The following is a 21,133-nucleotide window of genomic DNA, read 5'->3' as shown; positions in this document are numbered from 1 at the left end:
TCTCCATCTGAATTAGGGTTCGACAATTACTTGACATTGTCGATGATGTCGACAATCAAAAAAAGTCACAAAAATGACTTTGATTGTTGACATCATCGATAATGTCAAGTAATTGTTGAACTCTAATTCAGATCAGTGACAATTTTATAAATGTTTATATTTTCAACTTAACCTGAAGAGGGCAGCAATTCAGTTATACTGTTGTGCCAATGTGAGCAGATAGCAAAATTAAAACAATAATTATGGCTGAAAGTTAAACATAAAAAATTCTAAAAATGAAGGCTAGTCAAACACAACATATTTTGCTGGCTTCTCTATAGGAACCGATGTATTATGCTAGTACCAATATAACTGAGCTGTGCTTTTATTTTTGCTAGCTTCACATAAACAAAGACATTTAAAGCAAGACAGACATGTAACGAGTTCCTACTGAAGAATTACTCTGAATATTACTGAAGAAGCCTTTTTGCCTGTTAACTAACTAAGCAATCTGATAGTTAAACTAAACCATATTCTTACATATGGTATGTTTAACATGTTATGTTACATACACATAATTTATGACTGCAGACTTAAGTTATGTGCATTCTTCCATTCACTGCAGTTCTAGGTTACATGCTGTTAAATATCTATCTATAAGTAAAACATACTACACAATTCATTTATTTATTCCGAACTGCATGTGCCTTTTTCAGATACCCAAATAAGCTACATGAGTTCTGTGTTTGGGTACCAGTGTATTTGAAAAGCTATGTCCATCCCTCTGAGATAGCCTGGATTAGGTTATATCAGTCATAATATAAAACTTTTGTACAGATACTTGTGGCTTCACTTCACTGTGCATGTAGTGATGTCATCAGCAATCTAGTTCTCTATACGCATCAATTGCTCAAACAATGCTATTCAATTTGTGGCCATAATTAGTAGAATCTCCATTCCACACAATGCACTGTCACATCTCCAATACGTACACTGTCACAGTTTTGCACTGCAATATAACAATGTCCCAATGTACTGGCACATGCCTAGTGAGTTCATACCCAGTATGAACCCACATAACACTTTTCAAAACAGCTCCATACAGTCCTCAAAGACATGGTTCACACACTCCTCTGTCCACTACTCAGAATTTAGGGCAGAGTAAACTGGGGTCAGTGCAACAAAGAGTTTACTGTGTTCCAGTGCATTCAAAGTGTAAAACCTGTCCAAGTAATCCGCAGATTTAAGATCTGCAAGTTCAGCTGTAGATACAGTCCCAAACTCAGTTCAAACTGACACATCAATCAGTCTAGCAGAACTGATAGTTTGAACTTGATATAAGGTTTGATAGTCTGAACTGAACTGCAGACAAACTCTTGAATGGAGCTGCCTCATATCATTAGAATAAATGCAAATAAACATAGCACAATAAAAAGGAGCAAGAATTTTCAATTTTCAAAAAAAGTAGTTGATGTCTTGTAAGCTGGTTTAAAGTACAGGTTTGGTTCCAGGTTTCTCCATGTCAACCCCAGTCATTGCATAGTTTGTTAAATTCCCCCAGCAGCACACTTGAGTTAACATAATGAAGTACTGATTAGCCAAACTCGGTTTACTGAGATATGTAAATCACTAGTTATTCTATTAATGTTATTTGTATTTATTGTAGAAACCCAATTCCAAAAAAGTTGAGACAGTATGTGAAATGCTAAGAAAAACATAAGACAGTGATTAGTAAATTCAGTTTGACCTGTATTCCATTAAAAATTGTACAAAAACATAGTGTGACATTTTACCTTATGAAAATCATAGTTTCTTGTAAATACAGTCCAAAAACATTCCAAATTTGATGCCAACAACTTTTTCCAAAAAAAATGGGACAGAAACGTGTTTCCGCTGCGCTACATGATCTTTCCTTTCAATAGCTTTGATAATCATTTGAAAACACAAACTGATCCAGTTTTGACAGTGGAATTTTTTGTTGTTCTTTAGTTATACAGTTTATCAGCTGTGCAAACATACAGTAGGTTTGTTGTTGTATTTTGAGCTTACAGTTCTGGACTGCAGGTAGTTCAGTCTAGCACCAGCACTCTCTGATTCCATGGGCATGCTCTTGCAACACATGTAGAATGTGGCTTGGTACTGTAGTGTTTAAATATTAAGCATTGCTGAAAAAGACAGAGTCTAAAAGGCAGCACCAAAAATTGTTCAGCATTAATGGAGCTTTCACCGAAGTTTCCCACTAATACCCTCCCCAGATACCCAGACCCTGACTTTTGAACTTCATGCTGGTAGAAATCTGGATGGTCCTTTTCTTCTTTGGCACAAAAACCACAATGTTCATCATTTCCATGAACAGCCTGAAAGGCTGACTCAACAGACCACACAATACTCATTTCCACTTAGAATCAGTTCATTTCAGAGTAGCTTGAGTTCAGAGAAGTCAGCATTTCTGGATGTTGTTGACATATGACTTCCACTAGGCAGAGTATGTGTATATGTGGATGCAGTAATAGTGATCCTATGTGGTGGTATCCATCACTGAAGCATGCTGGTTTTTAATACAGTGTAATTTGAGGGGTCGATTGAAACTGTTTAATTTGTTGGCAAAGTGGCAAGTCTCATAAAAGACCATGCCTTTCAAAACACATAAAAAAGATGTGTTTAAGATGTAAGATGGTTTTTGAGCATTTTACAGTGTTCCTAGTCTTAAACTGCCCTGTCTCAGATTTTTTGATACGTTGCAGGCATCACTTTCAGAATAAGCTTATGTTTACAAAAAAAAAAAAACAGTAAAGTTGATAAGATAAAACATTACATATTTTGTCTTCATACTGTTTTTGTTAAAATACAGTTCAAAGTAGATTTATGAATCACTGGTTTCTGTATTTTACTGTATTTCATACAGTACTGTGTGTACACATTCTTAAAGCTTAAGGTCCCAGATTACATCACTAGTCCAACCATCTTGTTTTACCAATACTAGACAAATACTAGACACTATTCTGGATGGCAATTGCACTCAGCAGACTTCCATCAATGACAAACTTTTATTTGCATTTGCATTTCCACAGTAAGAAAGCCACAAAGTAAAAGTTTCATTATATATTTTCATTATATATATGATAATAAAGGACTTGATAATGTAAAATTTAAACACACACACACACACACACACACACATACATATATATATATATATATATATATATATATATATATATATATATATATATATATATATATATATATATATATATATATCGTTGCTGTAGGAAGAAAACCTTGTATCTCCATTTTTGGGTTTTTCAGTTTTTGACATAATTTGAAAGCATCTGTTACTCTTAACATTGTTTGTAAATTTTTTGATGAGTGGCCTAAAAGAAATGACCCAAAATGACATGGAAAAAATTCTGGTTCCATTTTCTTACATTGAAAGGGAAGTAGGTTTTTCTTTATCCTGTAAAGTTACTATTTTGGAGATACAAGGTTTTCTTCTGACAGCAGCAATATATTAAATATATAGCTATGAATCAGCAGGTCAAAGGTAACTGTTAACTGTTAAGGCACATGAAAAGTGGAAGTCCAACAGCAGTCCAATAAATGCAGAAGAGAAACTGATATATAAAGCAACACATCTGAAAACATCCTGTCAGCGGGTAAGACATCTGATCTTTCTCTCATTTTTTTGGTCTTTACATTACAATGTCACTGTCACTGTAGAGATGAGGATTAGTATTAATAGAACATAACATTATATGTACATTTTTAAGGCACATGCTTGGTCTCTCTATAAGTGCTGTATTTACTTATACAATGATCCTGTGCTGAGTACAAAGTGATTCATTTAAAGCTTTTTAATCAGAGAAAGCAAAGACTACATCAGGAGAATTAAAACTATTCTATATTATAAAGAAAAAGTGATAGCATTAAAGGAAATGTATTTGCCTGGGAAGTGACATTGAATGGAGTTCAAATGTCTAGTTGTCTGTTACTGCTAAGCAATTTGAGTTTTCTTTGCACGCGAATAATATAAATTATGTTAACATAAATTTGATCCTTAAATCAAATATAGGTTGATACTACTTGTCATTTTCAGGTACTGTAGCCCTGAGTATCAGCTGATACTGATACCAGTCCAATGTTTTTTTCTTTAAAATGAGTAATCTAAAATGTAAGTGCTTCACTTACTTGAAGCACTTGAAGATACTTAAACTCATGAATGCAAAATTACCCTGAATAAAATAAAGCCATTGTTATTCTACTATAATATAGCTACCTGATGTTCTTGGGTTCATTTTAGGTTAAATAATAGGCTAAATATCACTACAGTCCTGCTTTACTTTGCTGTACATTATGTGGCACCAAAAGCTATTTTGTGGTATTTCAGGTTGCATTTGTAACAGAATTAGATTAGATGTGTTCTTTTTCTACTTCTATGTCCAGTCCTGCATTTAATGTGGGTAAAATAACAGTTTTTATGGATGGGAGCAATCTCCATTTAATAATTATTATTCTTTTTTGTACAATATATACACTCTGTTTACATAGGTGACATTTAATGCAAGCATGGACACAGATTATGACAAAGGACTTAAATCTTAACTGGACCAAAACTGGTGATACTGCCTGGCACTGGGCAGCTAGAAAAGGTCAGATCAAGAGTGTAAGTCATTTACTACTACAAACATAAGAAAAGAGAAACTCTAACTCAGGATACAGCATAAAAGACATGCATCCCTGCACTGACTTGACTGAACCTTGTTGGCACAATTTTTTTGGATTCGATCCTGTAATAAAAATGGCATATGGGTATCAATGGGAAACATTCTCAGGCTGACATGTACAGAAAATGCTAGATAAGATATCAAGAGGGAAAAATGAATGAATCCAATCAAACCAGCCTGATATTGTCACGATTATTGTCACGATTGGCTCCTCCCAGTCCTGTCCATGTGCTTGTGTTTACCTTCTAGTCCTGTCCATGTACTTTTTTTTTCATTGATCTTCCCGGTCCTGCCCCCTTGTTTTCAGACCCTGCCCTTGATTACATCCGCCTGTGTCTGATTAGCCACCTGTGTCTTGTTAGCCTGTTTTATTTAAGCCCTGTGTTTGTCCTAGTTTGTTCCTGGTCTTTGTATTCTCTTGTGCTGTATTATCTTGCAGTGAAAGCAAAACCATAGAAGGAAATGTGTTTGCATTACAGAGACTTGACTCAGAGTTTGAACTCTGAAATCTGATGATGTTTCTTACTGACAGGTCATTTAGCCATATAATGAAATTGCTTAGCCAGTTAGTAAATGGGTGTAAACACGATTAGTCTTCATTTGGGGTTTTCCAGAAATCATAATCATAATCTGGCGCTGGGTCACAAAGTACGCTAGGAATATACAGAGAACACTGAACCCAGAGTACAAGGAGACTAGAGAACTACATGAGCAGTTAAGACTAAAACACACACAAGGCTTCACAAACACAAGTATGTACACAGCCGTGTTCAGAGCTGAGTATGTGCCAATATTCAGTGAGGAAGCACACTGTGAAATATGTCACTGCATTTCTGTCAAACAAGCAGATTCACTTCAGAGATTTTTCTTAGATACACAGAGCAAGTCTGGTTTCACAAGGTCCTACTATGCAGCTACATTGTTATCTCATGTTTAATTTATAGTTTATGTTCATGTAGAGTTGTTTTGGTGTGTTACTGGTCTGAACACACAGCTTCACAGCTCTCAGTAAAGCTCACAGAGCTATACTTTCATACTCAATGTTATGGGTGAATTGCAAAACTATAACATCATGACACTTTAATTTTCATGAACATATGCAAGTTGGACAGAAAAAAGGAACCAGTAGTCCCACTATTGGTGGGCTTTATCCCAGATAAAATTCTTATTTTGTTTAGATTACATGATGAAGAAATAGTGCAAAGCTGTTTCAGGGATATTTTAATTAAGTATAAAATTAAAATTAAAAAAGCAGAATTAGCCTTAGCCTAACATGGACACCAGAGTGATTCCTACACTTCCTCTTGTACCACCTGAGAAGCCACCTGACTCGGTCAGCTAAATCAGAAGAGGTCACGTCAGGGGCGCAAAGCCGTAGACCAGCTGGTTTTAAAGTGTGAAAAATTACCGATTTCCAGCAGTATCTGACAGTCAAAGGCATGAGTATGTGGGACACACGTATGACAATGAAATGACTTTGAAATTCGACAAAATTTAAATTGTTTTCTTATTCAACATTCCTCAGTGTTTTTGTAACTTTTCTCTCTACACTCTAATTCTAACTTTTCTGTTCTACAATACAGGGATCATCTGAACTAAAGCTGCACACATCCTTCTATTTACGACTGTCTTTTCCCACTCCTCTTCCTTCCCCTGACCTCTACCAATTCTTTACTCACTTAGCCTCTGCCTCCCTCTTTCCTTTTATCCTCCTTTTTCCATCTAGATGCAATTTTTCAGCTGGTTGCTGTGGCTACACGAACCATTGTTTCTCTTCTCCAAGACCTTTTGTTGATTTCTCTGTGTGTGTGTGTGTGTGTGTGTATGTTTAAAAGTCTCTATTTCACACCTCCCAGTGTGCCACTCACTCTCCTTTTCATTCCAGAATTCCTTCCTTCTCTCTCTCTCTCTCTCTCTATTTCTCTCACTCGTCCTCCATAAACAGCTCTAACTCGTACAGTTATCCTTCTGCCCCGTGCAGTCTCCTTCTGTCTCTTTCCTCCCTCTTGACTCACTAACACTCCTTCTATTTTTGGGCTGAGATACAACCCCCTCCCCCTCGCTTTTCTTCTCCCAATGACCTGTCTTCTTTTTCTCCCTTTTCTCTTCCTCCATCCCTCTGTCCCCTCTCACCTTCAGTGAACGGCTCCCAGTCGTACATTCGGCCCATGAACTCTTTGCTGTTGAAGGCAGCACACTGCTCCACTCTGGAATCTACAGTAGAACCAGGACACGGCTGGAGGGAAAGAGAGAGAGAGAGAGAGATATGAGGACTGGCCTGTATCAGACAGCACTGTAATAACCACCATATGGAAACAATAGAGAGACTGGAAAAGTACACATACATACATTTCTGACATTTTTATCCAGAGAGAGACAGACAGACATCGACAGAGAGAGAGAAAGAAAAGGCAAAGAGGAGAGGGTGAAGAGACAGGTGTGTGTGTGTGTGTGTGTGTGTGTGTAGGGGTGTCTGGAGCAGAATTAGTGAGAATGTGAAAGAGTAGGAGCAGAGAGACTGAGAAAGAGTAGGAGGGGGGAGAAATAGAGCGAGAGAAAGACAGAGAAAGAGAAATAAGCACAATTAGAGAAAGAACAAAGAGATTGTGAGAGAAAGGTAGGAGGAGAGTGACAGAAAGAGTAGCAGAAGGAATGAGAGAGATGGAAAAGAAGGAGAAACAGAAAGAATCAGAGATAGAAAGAGAGAGAGACAGAAGACAAAAATTGAAAGAGAGAAAGAGAGAGACAGAGAAAGAGGAGCAGAAAGAGAAACAGACAGAGGGAGTGAGAGAAGCAGAAAAAGTAAGACAGACGTGAGGCAGAAATTCAGAGCAGCGAAAAGAGCCAAGAAAATGAAATATAGCAAAGAAATGCAGAGAGCAGATGAGGAGAACGATTCAGAGTGGAAAACTGACAGAGAGAAAGAATCACAGACACACAGACAGACAGACAGGAAAATATCTCTGGGGATTAATATGGACAGATACTGACATAATAAAAAAGAAATGTGTCACCGTGGAGAGAGAGGTGTGTGTGCATGTGTGTGTGTGTTTAAATATTTGTGGGGCCCAGGCGTCCTCAGGGTGATGTAACTCATTAACATTTTGACGTTGTGGGAATCTCCCCCACCAAAAATGGCAATTGTTTATTAGAAACATTAAGAAGATTAGAGCTGGTTTGGTGTAGAAGAGCAGCATTAAAATAAAACCTTACAGAAGAACATGAAACACCCACAAAGGCACAAATACACACTAGTGTGTGTGAGCGTGATGAACACAGCTAATTTGGAGCTGTCTAACGGAGACTGCTGAGATGCTTCATGTGTTCATTTATAAGCTGGATAATGTGCGGGAATACTGCGCTCTTTCTCTCAGTCCCGGCCATCCTTCTGGAGTCTCTTTACACACTGTATACCAGAGAAGCCACCTGGGGCTGAAGATATGCTGGGATAAATAAAGGCACAGGGGGTAGATTCACAGCTCGGCACACCGGCACTGCTGAGACGACCCTCTGGTACAGAAGCAGTTTAGTCTGCCAGCAGAAGGTTATGAGGTTAAAGCCCCTCTGTATTGTAGACAATGACATACCCTGAAGCACCCAGCATCACCCCTCCACAGTACAGTCATTTACAAAAGACACTGCCGTCTGATTCATGAATGAATCTTTTGAACTGGCCCTTTAAATTGACCAACCAGACCGACTGAAAAGTCCAGCTGTTCTGAACTTTTCTGTAGCATCTTTGCAACATTTGCACTTATCATAAGCTAGACAACTCTATTACAATTACAATAAAACTGATATAAAAAATTGTCCTCATAAAATCATAGCACACAACACCACTTTAGGAACCATTTTAGGAACTATTGCAAATGCTTATGTTTTCTCATTATACAGTCTGCAGTCTGTAGCTTCCTAGTATGCAATTGTGCTTTATGCATGGGATCACTATGGGGGTCCCTCCTATAAAGACCCATTACATCACAATGCATTATAGTGGTTCCTAAAGTAAACATTTAAAATCCAATAAAGTTTTAGCATGGTCGCTAATTTAATGAGGCTAGAATATAGTCCAGAATATGTAATATATAGACCAGAAAAACAGGATTTCACAGTATAAACTCTGCTTCTATGTATAGTTTTCTATGTTTAGTATAGCTTTGATTTCCATTGTCATATATTCAAAGAGAATCCCTTAGACCAGGGTCTCCAATCTTATCCGCAATAGGGGCAGTGCTGGTGCAGGTTTTTGTTCCAAACGAGAAGAGCACATCTGATTCCACTAATTTTATCAGTCAGACTCAGTCTTTAAACCACTGATCAAGCGTGCTCCTGCCTTGTTGCAACAAAAACCTGCAGCCACAACGGGGCTTTGTGGACCAGACTGGACATCCCTGTATTAGACAGTACTAAATCAGTCCACTCCATAGCACTCTCCTTGATGAGTGAATGTATATGATATGTAAACTCACTGGCTGGAACATGCATCTGCTGTTGCTCTCACTGGACAATAGTGATAGAAAGTGGAATCTTTACCCTGTGGAAATGGATCATGTGAACCCTGCATGAAAATAGTGTTATTGAAGCAATTAAATGAACAAATTAATTTGGATGAAGTCTATTTTGTTCACTCAAACAGCACTTCTTTTAAAATGGAAACTATCTTTCTGTAGCTTCAGATTTGACTATATAAGCCAAATGCAATTAATTGTTATCAATTTGACACCTCAATCATTAACATTATTTTTGAAGATAAATGCAGCATCTGTGCTTGCAGTGTGTGTTTGCAGAATGTCAGTGTGGCATGTGTGTGTGTGTGCGTGTGTGTGCATGTGTGTGTATGGTAAGTAACCCTCTTTAAGCTGATGTATTACTGAAATTAAACACAGAGATATTCCCTTACAGGCCTGTAATGCAGAGAGAGAGAGAGAGAGACTTTTCTTGGCCTGACAAACTCATTCCCAGAGTGATCCTTTCTAATGGACTCTGAGCCGGAGGAGAGCACACAGAGGTCATGCACGCACACACACTGAGGGTGTATTAGATGTCCATAGAGGGTAAATATGGCGAGAGCTTTGGTTCTTCTGCACTTGTTGTGAACTCTCACCACAGAACAGCTGTGCTACGCACACAGAGACACACACACATTCTTCACCACATTCTCTCTTTCCTTGCTTTACTGAAGAGCTTTCCTTCACTTCTTTAGCTCTCCCTCTTTGTAATCTCTTTCTCTCTCTCTCTGCCACTGTCTCTCCCTCTCCATCTCTCACTCTGTCATTTTTTTCCATTCTGCTCTCCAGCTGTATAAATCCTAAAGCAGCTGCTCAGGTTCAACATATTTTATTCGTTTACACACACACACACACACACACACACACACACACACACACACACACACACACACACACACACACACACACACACACTCCTCTCTCTCAAGAGGTGTAAATAGAATTCATGATCAGGCACCTATTCCAAAAGGCACACATTAGTTGTCTGAGCGCAAGCACTAATAATTCCTAATGACTGTGTGTGTGTACATCTGAGTGTGTGAGTGTGAGTGTAAATGTGAGGAGGCCGTGTATAAAACACAGTTAGTGATGGTGATAAATATTTCTGGTTAGTATAAACTCTCTGAGAGGAGCACTGCTGCTAGAGCTATGTGTGCACGTATGCAGATGGTGGAAAAGAAAGAAAGAAGAGATAAGGAGAAGAAAAGAGAAGAGAAGAGAAGCAATCAACCAGTGAACTCATACAGGATAAACAACAGTGTGAGCAGAGAGTTACAAACACAGTAAAGACACAGATACAGCAATAAAACGTCACAGAGAGAGAGAGAGAGAGAGAGAGAGAGAGGTGGAGATGGAAATGCATAAACAGACAAAACCTCAAATCCACACTAAAATACATACATAAACACAGTGAAAAAACTGAATAACACCTACACAAACACACCTCAAACACAGACATTGTTTGTTTTGCACAAAAATGGGGCACAAAATATCCTAAAGCTATTTTCAATATTAACAAGCCAAATAAACACAAAGTAAACACACCCAATAAATGCATTACTGGAACATTCGCCAGGAGATTCTTCAGTGTTGCAAAAGGATATGAAAAGACTCTTGAGACTAAACTGGGCGGAAACACAGGTGACAGACAGCTGTCTCATCCCAGCTGGGATTTTGGTAATTTCCTGTTTGGTTGTTCATCTCTCGGCCTGCAGAGTGATCAGAACGTTTAAACAGCAACCAAACCGCAGACCAATCCAAACCGTAAATCTTATGGAAACCTCATCTGTGTGGCAATCTGAACGGGTCGCAGACTGTCAGTTAACACAAACTGTCACTAAAACTCTCTGACAGTCGTTAAACAGCTTTTCAGCCAGTCAAACCACAGAAACAGGTAGTGATAAACATAAAAACACAATCTCCATCATTTTTCACTACGCTGTATAAAGAAAGCAGCAGTCATTAGAGCGATAAACATAACTAAATGGAGATCAGTGCAGATACTGCAGTGTAGGAGAAGTGTGCTGTATGTTTGAGGCTGGTGTGTATACACACCATTCATACACCTGATTAAACTCACTGAAACCTTCTGAGTCTGATCAGGGGTGAAAACAGAGCTCATGAGTGCAGTGAAGACGCACAACTCTGGACAATTCATTAGACTCACAGGGGATTTGACAGATATTCCAGTTTGTCAATATGTGTAATAATTATTTTCAACAATCTAGTCATAGAACAAATGGACAGTTTCTCCTACTAACCTGCGCATTGTTTTATATTAGTTTTCATCTCTATACGCTGATGATACAGGCTGGCTCTGGTAGGTTGTTTGTAGACTAATATCTGCTATTGTAGTGTATAGGAATGTTTTTTAGGGTGTTTATGAACTAATATTTTATATTCTAATGCAGGGATCACCAATCTTGTTCATAAAGGGCTGATGGAAGGTTTATTTCCAATCAAGCACAAGCATTCACTGGTTGAATCAATTGGTCTCAATCTCCAAACAAAAGTTATATGAAGTGTATTTATGCTTGTTTGAAGTAAAACCTGCAGCCACTCCGGGCCTTTGCAGTTAAAAAAGTGAAATAATGGGCTACATCTGGCTGACTTTTAATGAGCAACATTATCTGTATCATTTGGTAAAATATGTCAAAGATTTACATCTTCTGATACATATGACTTGACATTAAAGTTGACTTCTTAACTGCAGCTGATCTGTAGACATACTATTTAAATCAATCATTACATTAGAGTGTAGTTTTTTCCCTCATGCTTTAAAGGTCAGTGGGAGCAGCTTTCAGCTTCGATGGTGCAATGCAAATGTTTATTCAGAGACTGTGGAGCGGAGAGGACATGAGGGAGAGAGAGAGAGAGAGAGAGAGAAAGAGAGTGAAAGAGTGATAAATAGAGAGCAATTGAAGGCTTAGTGCAGTGCTGTTTCTGTGAGCCTGTTCCTAAAGCCTGCAGATTCTCTCTCTTTCTCATTCTTCTCAGCTGCCGTGTCCTCCTCTGTTTTCATTGTCTTATTTTCTTTTCTTTCTTTTTCACCCCAACATTCCTCACTTCTCTTTTTTCTATTCTTTCCTTTTGTGTTTCTGGTTTTCGTTCTTCTCCGTAGAACTGTTTCTCTCTATTTCCCCTCTGATCCCAGTGTCTGAAAATATCAGACTGTGTGTGTGTGTAGCTCTGCAGGATATTCATGGCTAAAAACAGTGCCCTCTTTCATTACACTATAACTTTACCGCGTCACCCCCCCAACCCCAGTTTCTCTTTTCCTTACTTTCAGTTCCTCTACTTTCACACCCACTTGTTTTCGTACAATGTCAGGGCATACGGTCACATATAGCATATCTCATATCTCTATCTGTATTTCTCACACACACACACACACACACACACACACACACACACACACACACACACACACACACACACACATATACACACACAAATATTAAAAATAATAACCCTAATTCCAAATAAATTGGGATGCTGTGTAAAATGTAAATAGATGTGTATAAAACAGAATGCAATGAATTGCAAATCTCATAGAGCCATATTTTATTCACATATCAGATGTTGTAAGTGAGACGTTTTACCATTTCATGAAAAACATTAAACCATTTAGAACTTGTTGGCAGCAACACATTTCTAAAAAGTTGGGACAAGGGCAACAAAAGGCTGGAAAAGTAAGTGGTACTAATAAAAAAACAGCTGGAGGAGCAATTTGGAACTAACATGACTGGGTATAAAAAGAACATTTTAGAGAGGCAGAGTCTCTCAGAAGCAAAGATGGACTGAGGTTCACCAATCAGTGAAAAACTGTGAAAAACTTTTAGAAAATGTCAATGTAAACCTCAATGAACCACTGTGAAAACTTCAGATATCCAATGACATAATATCATCAAGAGATTCAGAGAATGTGGAGAAATCCCTGTTCGCAAGGCTGACGGCCAGTATTGGATGCTTGTGATCTTCGGGCCCTCAGGAGGCACTGCATTAAAAACAGGCATGATTCTGTACTGGAAATCACTGCATGGACTGAGGAACACCTCCAGAAATCATTGTGAACACAGTTCACTGCACAATCTATAAAGGCAAGTTAAAGATGTATCATGCAACAAAGAAACCATATGCCAACATGATCCAGAAACACTGCTGTCTTCTCTGTGCGAAAGCTCATTTAAAATAGAGGCAAAGTGGAAAAGTGTCCTGTGGTCCAATGAATCAAAGTTTGAAACTCTTTTTGGAAATAATGGATACTGCATCCTCCAGGCTAAAGACATCCCAGTTTGTTACTAACACACAGTTCAAAAGCCAGCATCCATGGGTGAGCACAAGTGCATGTGACATAGGTGTCTTGCACATCTGTGAACGCACCATTAATGCTGAATGAAATGTAAATGTTTTAGAACAACATATGCTTCCATCCAGACAGCCTTTCTTTTAGGGAAGGCCTTACATATTTCAGCAAGACATTGCTAAACCACATAGTGCGTCCATCACAACAGCATGGAAAATTCTAGACCTTTCACCTGTAGGACATTTGGTACATCACGAAACAAAAAAATGGCAGCTAGAATCCTACATCAGACAAGAATGGGTCAACACTCCTCTCTCAAAACTGTAGCAACTGGTCTCCTCACTTCCCAGATGTTTACAGACTGTTGTTAAAAAAGGAGAGGATGCTACATAATGATAGACACGGCCCTGTCCCAACTTTTTTGAAATGCGTTGCTGCCATCAAGTTCAAAATAAGTTAATATTTTCAATGAAATGGTAAAATGTCTAATCTCTTTCAACATCTGTTATGTGTTCTATGTTCTATTGTGATATTTAATGTTCAAATGGATAAACTTTATTGTTTTCTTCAAATATTCACTCATTTTGAATATTGATGCCTCCAACACGTTCCAAAGAAATTGGGACAGGGGCAACAGAAGACTAGGAAAGTTGAGGAATGCTCAAAAAACACCTGTTTGGAACATTCCACAGGTGAACAGGTTAATTGGAAACAGGTGAGTGTCATGATTGGGTATAAAGGGAACATCCCTGAAAGGCTCAGTCGTTCACAAGCAAGGATGGGGCGAGGTTCACCACTTTGTGAACAACTGCATGAGCAAATAGTCGAACAGTTTAAGAACGTTTCTCAAAGTGCAATTGCAAGGAATTTAGGGATTTCATCATCTACAGTCCATAATATCATCAAAAGAGTCAGAGAATCTGGAGAAATCTCTGGAAGTAAGCAGCAAGGCAGAAAACCAACACTGAACGCCTGTGACCTTCGATCCCTCAGGCAGCACTGCATTAAAAACCGACATCATTCTGTAATGGATATTACCACATGGGCTCAGGAACACTTCAGAAAACCACTGTCAGTGAACACAGTTCGTCGCTCCATCTACAAGTACAAGTTAAAACTCTGCCATGCAAAGTGAAAGCCACATATCAACACCACCCAGAAACGCCGCCGGCTTCTCTGGGCCTGAGCTCATCTGAGATGGACTGACGCAAAGTGGAAAAGTGTCCTGTGGTCTGACGAGTCCACATTTCAAATTATTTTTGGAAATCATGGAGGTCGTGTCCTTCAGGCCAAAGAGGAAAAGGACTGTATGGATTGTTATCAGCATCTCTGATGGTGTGGGGGTGTGTTAGTGCCCATATCATGGGTAACTTGCACATCTGTGAAGGCACCATTAAAGCTGAAAGGTACATACAGGTTTTGGAGCAACATATGCTGCCATCCAAGCAACGTCTTTTTCAGGGATGTCCCTGCTTATTTCAGCAAGACAATGCCAAGCCACATTCTGCACGTGTTACAACAGCGTGGCTTCGTAATAAAAGAGTGTGGGTACTAGACTGGCCTGCCTGCAGTCCAGACCTGTCTCCCATTGAAAATGTGTGGAACATTATGAAGCGCAAAATACGACAACGGAGACCCCGGACTGTTGAGCAACTGAAGTTGTACATCAAGCAAGAATGGGAAAGAATTCCACCTACAAAGCTTCAACAATTAGTGTCCTCAGTTCCCAAACGCTTATTGAGTGTTGTTAAAAGGAAAGGTGATGTAACCCAGTGGTAAACATGCCCCTGTCCCAACTTCTTTGGAACGTGTTGCAGGCATCAAATTCAAAATGCGTGAATATTTGCAAAAAACAATAAAGTTTATCTGCTTGAACATTTAATATCTTGTCTTTGTAGTGTATTCAATTGAATATAGTTAAAAAAGATTTGCAGATCATCGTATTCTGTTTTTATTTGTTTTACACAACGTCCCAACTTCATTGAAATTGGGGTTGTTTGAGTATATATATATATATATATATAATCTATGATATAGTGATGGCTGTCATCTGTGCTACACAGTTTCACCACTGCTATGCTATTCGTTTTTTTTTTTTGAGCTTTGGGTGATGATGAGCCAGTATGGGTCAAATTGAAAACTTGATGATGTGGTTCAGTTTGCACTGGGCTTGGACAAAAAGTTCTTTGGCTGTATTTGTATCTGGATCAAAATTTCTGGCCTGATTAAAGTTCCAATTCCAATATTGTAGTTTAACATTTCTCTGAATATTTTTTCTGCTCTGAAAAAAAAAAAACTAATGAAAACACATGGGGAAGTGAATCTGGTTATGTTGGGTAACTGAGTGATCCAGCTGTCACAGGCTTGTCTCCAAGCATGCAAGCAGCACTGTCACCAGTACACAGGAGCAACTTCTGCCTTTAACAGTTACAAGCTAAAGAACACAACTTTCATTGTGTGCACATGTGTGTGATTTTGTGTCATGTTTTTGTTGTTTTTTAGTTGTCTCACATCACCTTTAAGAGCACTGGTGTTGACAGAGGCACAGAGGCAGCACACACACACACACACACACACACACACACACACACACACACACACACACACACACACACAGTGCTATGTATAACCGCATGTTTAACCTCGTTCTTGGAGTCAGTGAAGAGTCAGGCCTAATCTTTGTTTCCATATCTCCATGAGAGCATTTCCCAGCAGTGCACTGGGAAAGAAATTATAGCCATGGTAAAGTGAGGGAAAGCAAGAGTTAGAAAGTTATGTGAGGAAAAATGACAGCACACACACACACACACACAGGAACCTGGCTCTGCATCACAACCCCCGAAACAGACCTACAGGCTTGAAGAAAAAAAATAATAGCCCAAACGGCATCCTCAAGAAAAACATCTCAGCCTGGCTTCATCTCTCCCTCTGCTTCAGTGCCACAGTCTGTGTGTTTGTGGGTGTGAGTCTCTGCCAGTATCTTTAAAGCATGAAGGCTGTTTCACTCCAACAGCAGGACGCCAGTTTCGGACGCCTATCAGGAACGTGTGAAGATCTTCCAGCTCAGAGTGAAGCAGCGTTACCGCCCGCATTGCCGGAGTCAGAGACTTGAACAGATGCCTGCAGACTGGCAGTGTAAATTTCTGACCTTACAGGGATTCATGATTCTTTAAAAAGTGATTCGATGCATCATTAAATCTCCAATTCAGCTATGATTTGATTTGATTCACTTTCATTATCTTCAAACGATTCAGATTTTTAAAAGTGAAAATACAATAATTGTATTTAATATAAATGTGAACTGGAAAAACTATTTACAAAGTAGTGGATCCTTTTTCTGAGAGAAAAATCTCAGGAATTTTCTTTTGAGCAAAATAAGAGCATACAGTGCTGTGCAGAAGTCAGAGAACATCCTTTGTTTACTTTACCTTTATTTCAGCTTCCATTCTTTTTGAGAGACATATTTTCAATTTTTCAAAGAAATCTTTTTCCACACCTTTAAACTCTTCAATATTTTCTGCCTTTTAGAATCCAGTTAATTCCAAACACATTTACTTGTGTGTTTACATGCAAAGATTTTTACAAATCCGACTGAATACATTCCAGTTATAGATTAAGACTGATGTGTTTACATGCTCACTCTACTCAGCAACCTGATTGAAATCTGTTTTACATGCACAGTACAAGTAATCCGATCCAAAATTATGTGCATACATAGAGTACCACTTAATGTAGTGACAAGAGCATCATGTGAGGTCCAATCAGAGGTGCAGAGATGCAGGCATTTACAAGACTATTATTCTTCTATTTAATGGATTATTTACAGGATTACCCACCTTGTTCAATCAGATAGAAATTGTATTGCAAATGGTCTCAATCGAACAAGTCCATTCCAATTAAAGCATATACATGGTATATGCATATGCATATACATCTTCTATTCTGATTGAGCTATTACTCAGATTACTACTGGATTATTAGGCTGTATGTATACGTGGCTAGCGATGCTGAGCTCTTGACTCTTTGAAAATGTTTGTTTTTGTCTTTTTCTTTTCTCAGCGAGGGCTTCTTGACAGCTCTGCATCCTTTCCAACTCATAGTGCCAAGTCTTCTCACAGTGGAAGGATGGCAGAAATACCAGTGGATTTTTTCAGATCTGAAGAATGTTCTCCTCTCTCTCTAAGATCAAGCTTTAAGTGTTATTTTTCTGATGGTGACAATTTTAGTCGTCTACTAGGTCTTGCACACTTATTACTCCTGTTTGTTTCCCTTCTTTTTTCCCATTCTTAGTCAAGTGAAATCTCTTATATCTACTCTCCTCAGAAATATCCTGCTGAAAACTGAATAACTTGTATGTAATGGCAATTTTGACTGGAAATTAAATAAATGGAGGGAAGTCTCTGACTTTTGCACAGTACTATACTTATTTATTGCAGTACCATTGATATTAATTGATTTTAGCATTCCAAAATCATTTCTATTAAATCACCACCTTTAGATTGATGCAGAAAAAAGCACTGGTGCATTTCTACAAGCTAGAGAGGAAGGGAGGGAGGCCAGAGAACAGTGAAGGAGTCCAAGTGGAAATGGAGCATGCAGCTTTGGAAGGAAAACCGACAGGAGCGGCACCTCCTGCTCCGCTCCAATGACTTTGAAGGAGAGGAGCTGGCAGACTGATCGCAATATTCCTCTGAAAGCTCCTCAGCACAATCAACCCTCAAACGGAACAGAGCTTATCCACGTACTCAGCAACATTGTAATTGCTTTTCACTTGCTGAAACAAATTTATTTGAAACCCCTAGCCCATCCAGCCCATATGATCCTTCATCAGTGGCCAGTTTTTGACCAGAGAGCTGCTCTTAGCTCAGTATTTCTGAATGGTAACCCACCAACCTAGTAGGTATGTGTGTTAAAACCCCAGCAACATGTGCCTTATGCACTTACACCAGCACCATATACACTACCACACCACTACCATGTCAGTGTCACTGCAGTATTGAGAATGATTCACTGCCTAAATAATATCTGGTCAGTTATGCTCCTCTGGTCAGAAACTGACCAATGATGTAGGGCATAACTGATAAACTGTGCATGGCAACAGATGGGCTGCACTCCGTCCAGGAGATCTATAAGGTAGGTGAACGTAGCTGAAGTAGCAGGTGGGGGTTTCGAATAAAGTGGAGAATAGGTGTAGACAGATTTGATTATGACAGTATCACCAAAGACTGAGAATGGAATGTACTTGAATTATTCTTCAGTGTTGACTGCAATCCTCCCAAGCAATGTTTTCCAGAATAGGAGGTGTTAACCTCCAACCGCAGTGCTTATGAGGAAGTGGATGACTTTGGAAAGGTTTAGGGAAAAGTCAAATGTTATTATAGCGAACGAAGCTATTTCACACTTTTCCGAGAACAAAAAATATAGCCAAGTGGATTCAGGCATGCGAAAAATCTGAATAGCTTTTAATCTGCTTATCCAATATTTCAGCAGGTCACAATATCACCAAGCCTTTTCTCATTCAGTCCAATTCAAGCCCTCACTTACCTGCTCTGTGGACGCTTGGTCAGTAATAATGTGTTGGATTTTACCACCTCACAGTCGTGCGGACTGGACTGTTTATGATCAGCTCTTCCAGTTTGTGTAAATCACACTCATTATCATGAAAAAAAGCAAAACCTGCCCCAAACCCAGTGCTCCTGAGACATTAGATATGGCCGAGCTGCCCAGTACTGAGCTCCTTTGGTCTGCTAAGTAGCTGAGTTATGCTAAGGATCTCAAATGCTGCGGTCCAGCGTGACCAGCATCAAACCACCCGGCAGCTATTGAAAAAAAAGGCCAGCAGACATGAATATCACTCAGAACATCACAGAGAATTCAGTTCATTCACAAACACAGAAAGCCACAGAAATGCAGAGAGTTCAGCATCATCTGATGACCAAAGAATAAAAAAGAGGTTGCTATTGTAACATTAGCACTTTATATAGTCTCCATAAGCATTCGGACACATCTGTGTAGGGTTTATAAACATAGAGTTTAGTGAGAATTATGCATATTTAACAAAGGCCCTAATACTGCATCCTGCTTTTACTCAGTATACCCCATTACTCTGCTATATTAGCACTCCTCAACTCAGACAGTAGTGAACAGTCATTTTAGTTACGCATCTAAATGCCTTTTATTTAGGACCATATTATAGGACAAATATTAGGACCCCTCAGGACCACTGCATGTTTGTTTGGGTCAAGGCTGGCAAACCATGCAGATAAACAAATCTGTAGCAATCTGTAACTATAAGAACTACAAAGTGCACCTATATTGTGTGCCTTAGTGGTCAATTAGTGTACATAAACATACATTACATATACAAAAATATGTGGACACCTGACAAGTACACCTTTATGAGCTTGTTGGAGTCTTCTACAAAGGCTTTCCCCAAGATTTTGAATTTATTTTAGTCAAAAGTGAGGTCAGGGACTGACATTGGACAAAACCCCATTATCTCTCCTCCACCAAACTTTACTGTTGGCACTATACACTGAGGCAGGTAGCATTTTCCTGGCATCAGCTAAACCTAGACTTGTCCATCAGACTGCCTGACTGTGAAGCATGATTCATCACTTCATTTGCACAACTCCACTTCTATTTCACAATAATGGCACTTACAGTTGACAGGGGCAGATCTATCTGCAGAAACTGACTTGTGGCAATGGTGACCAGTGTTTGTCTATGGAGACTGTATAGCTATATTATTGATTTTATACACCTGTTTGTAATGGATGAGGCTGAAACACCTGAACTCAATACTTATAAGGGGTGTCCACTTACTTTTGAGTATTTGGAAATGAGTTATCTCTACTAATAATGAATTATGAAAAATATATTGCGAAAACATTTTTTGCCATATTACCCAACCTTAGCTACAGATGAAGACGACACAGACACACTGTAAGAGCTTTTCTTACCTGTACTGTGCACCTGCGGATTTCTCTGTCCCTTCCGGAGCACCTGAAGTTCTGCAGGGGGGGCAGAGGGGGCGTCCAGCCTGGCCTAGTCTCTCTCTCCTGGAGGTTGTTCCAGGCGCTGGGGTTGTGTCCATGCTGGCTGTAAGTGGGTAGGTCTTGTGGCGTGGTTGGACGATGGAGAGGGGAGGAGTATGGGGGCGGGGCTCGGCGGGTGATGGATCTCTCTTTCTCTTTTGTTCTCTCAGGGGTAGCTGAGTCTATTAGCAGGTCCCTCTCTTCCTCTACCCTCTCTTTCACCTCTTTCACTCTCCCTCCCTCTGTTTCCTCTGTGCTCCTCTTTTCTGCATTTTTCTCTATTTCAGCCTCAGCTGGAGTGCTATGACCTCTGATCTCCAGGGGCTCACCAGTAATGTTACTGTGGTGGTGAGCATGTCGTGTGCGCCGGTCTTGTCGGTGAAGGGGGAGAGAGAACGGGACCCTTCCATAACCAAACTGCCCTGGACGGATAGAGGAACCAGACCTGAGAGTGAGAAGTAGTGAGAGAGAGAAAGAGAGAGAGAGACAGAGAGATGCTTACGACCAAAGTTGGAAAGCAACAATAACTTCTTTGTAAAGATAAACACAGATTAAAAGAGTTTCACTAAATGCCACTAG

At 39.3% G+C, this 21,133-nt stretch overlaps 1 protein-coding gene across 2 annotated transcripts in view; it reads right to left on the bottom strand.

Moving 5' to 3' along the window:
* Positions 1 to 21,133, bottom strand: part of adamtsl4 (ADAMTS-like 4) — a 58,770-nt gene that overhangs the window by 23,298 nt on the left and 14,339 nt on the right. For both annotated transcript variants that reach the window (XM_017681814.2, XM_017681816.2), the window contains exons 4-5: positions 20,480 to 20,999; positions 6,837 to 6,939 (exon numbers count right to left, since the gene is read on the bottom strand). In XM_017681814.2, the coding sequence (XP_017537303.1) occupies positions 6,837 to 6,939; positions 20,480 to 20,999 (623 nt within the window). The remainder of the gene's footprint in view (positions 1 to 6,836; positions 6,940 to 20,479; positions 21,000 to 21,133) is intronic.

This window comes from Pygocentrus nattereri, chromosome 3, assembly GCF_015220715.1.
Source record: "Pygocentrus nattereri isolate fPygNat1 chromosome 3, fPygNat1.pri, whole genome shotgun sequence".
Taxonomy (NCBI): Eukaryota; Metazoa; Chordata; class Actinopteri; order Characiformes; family Serrasalmidae; genus Pygocentrus; species Pygocentrus nattereri.
Note: the sequence above shows the minus strand (reverse complement) of the source record. Positions and strands in the feature narration are given on the sequence as shown.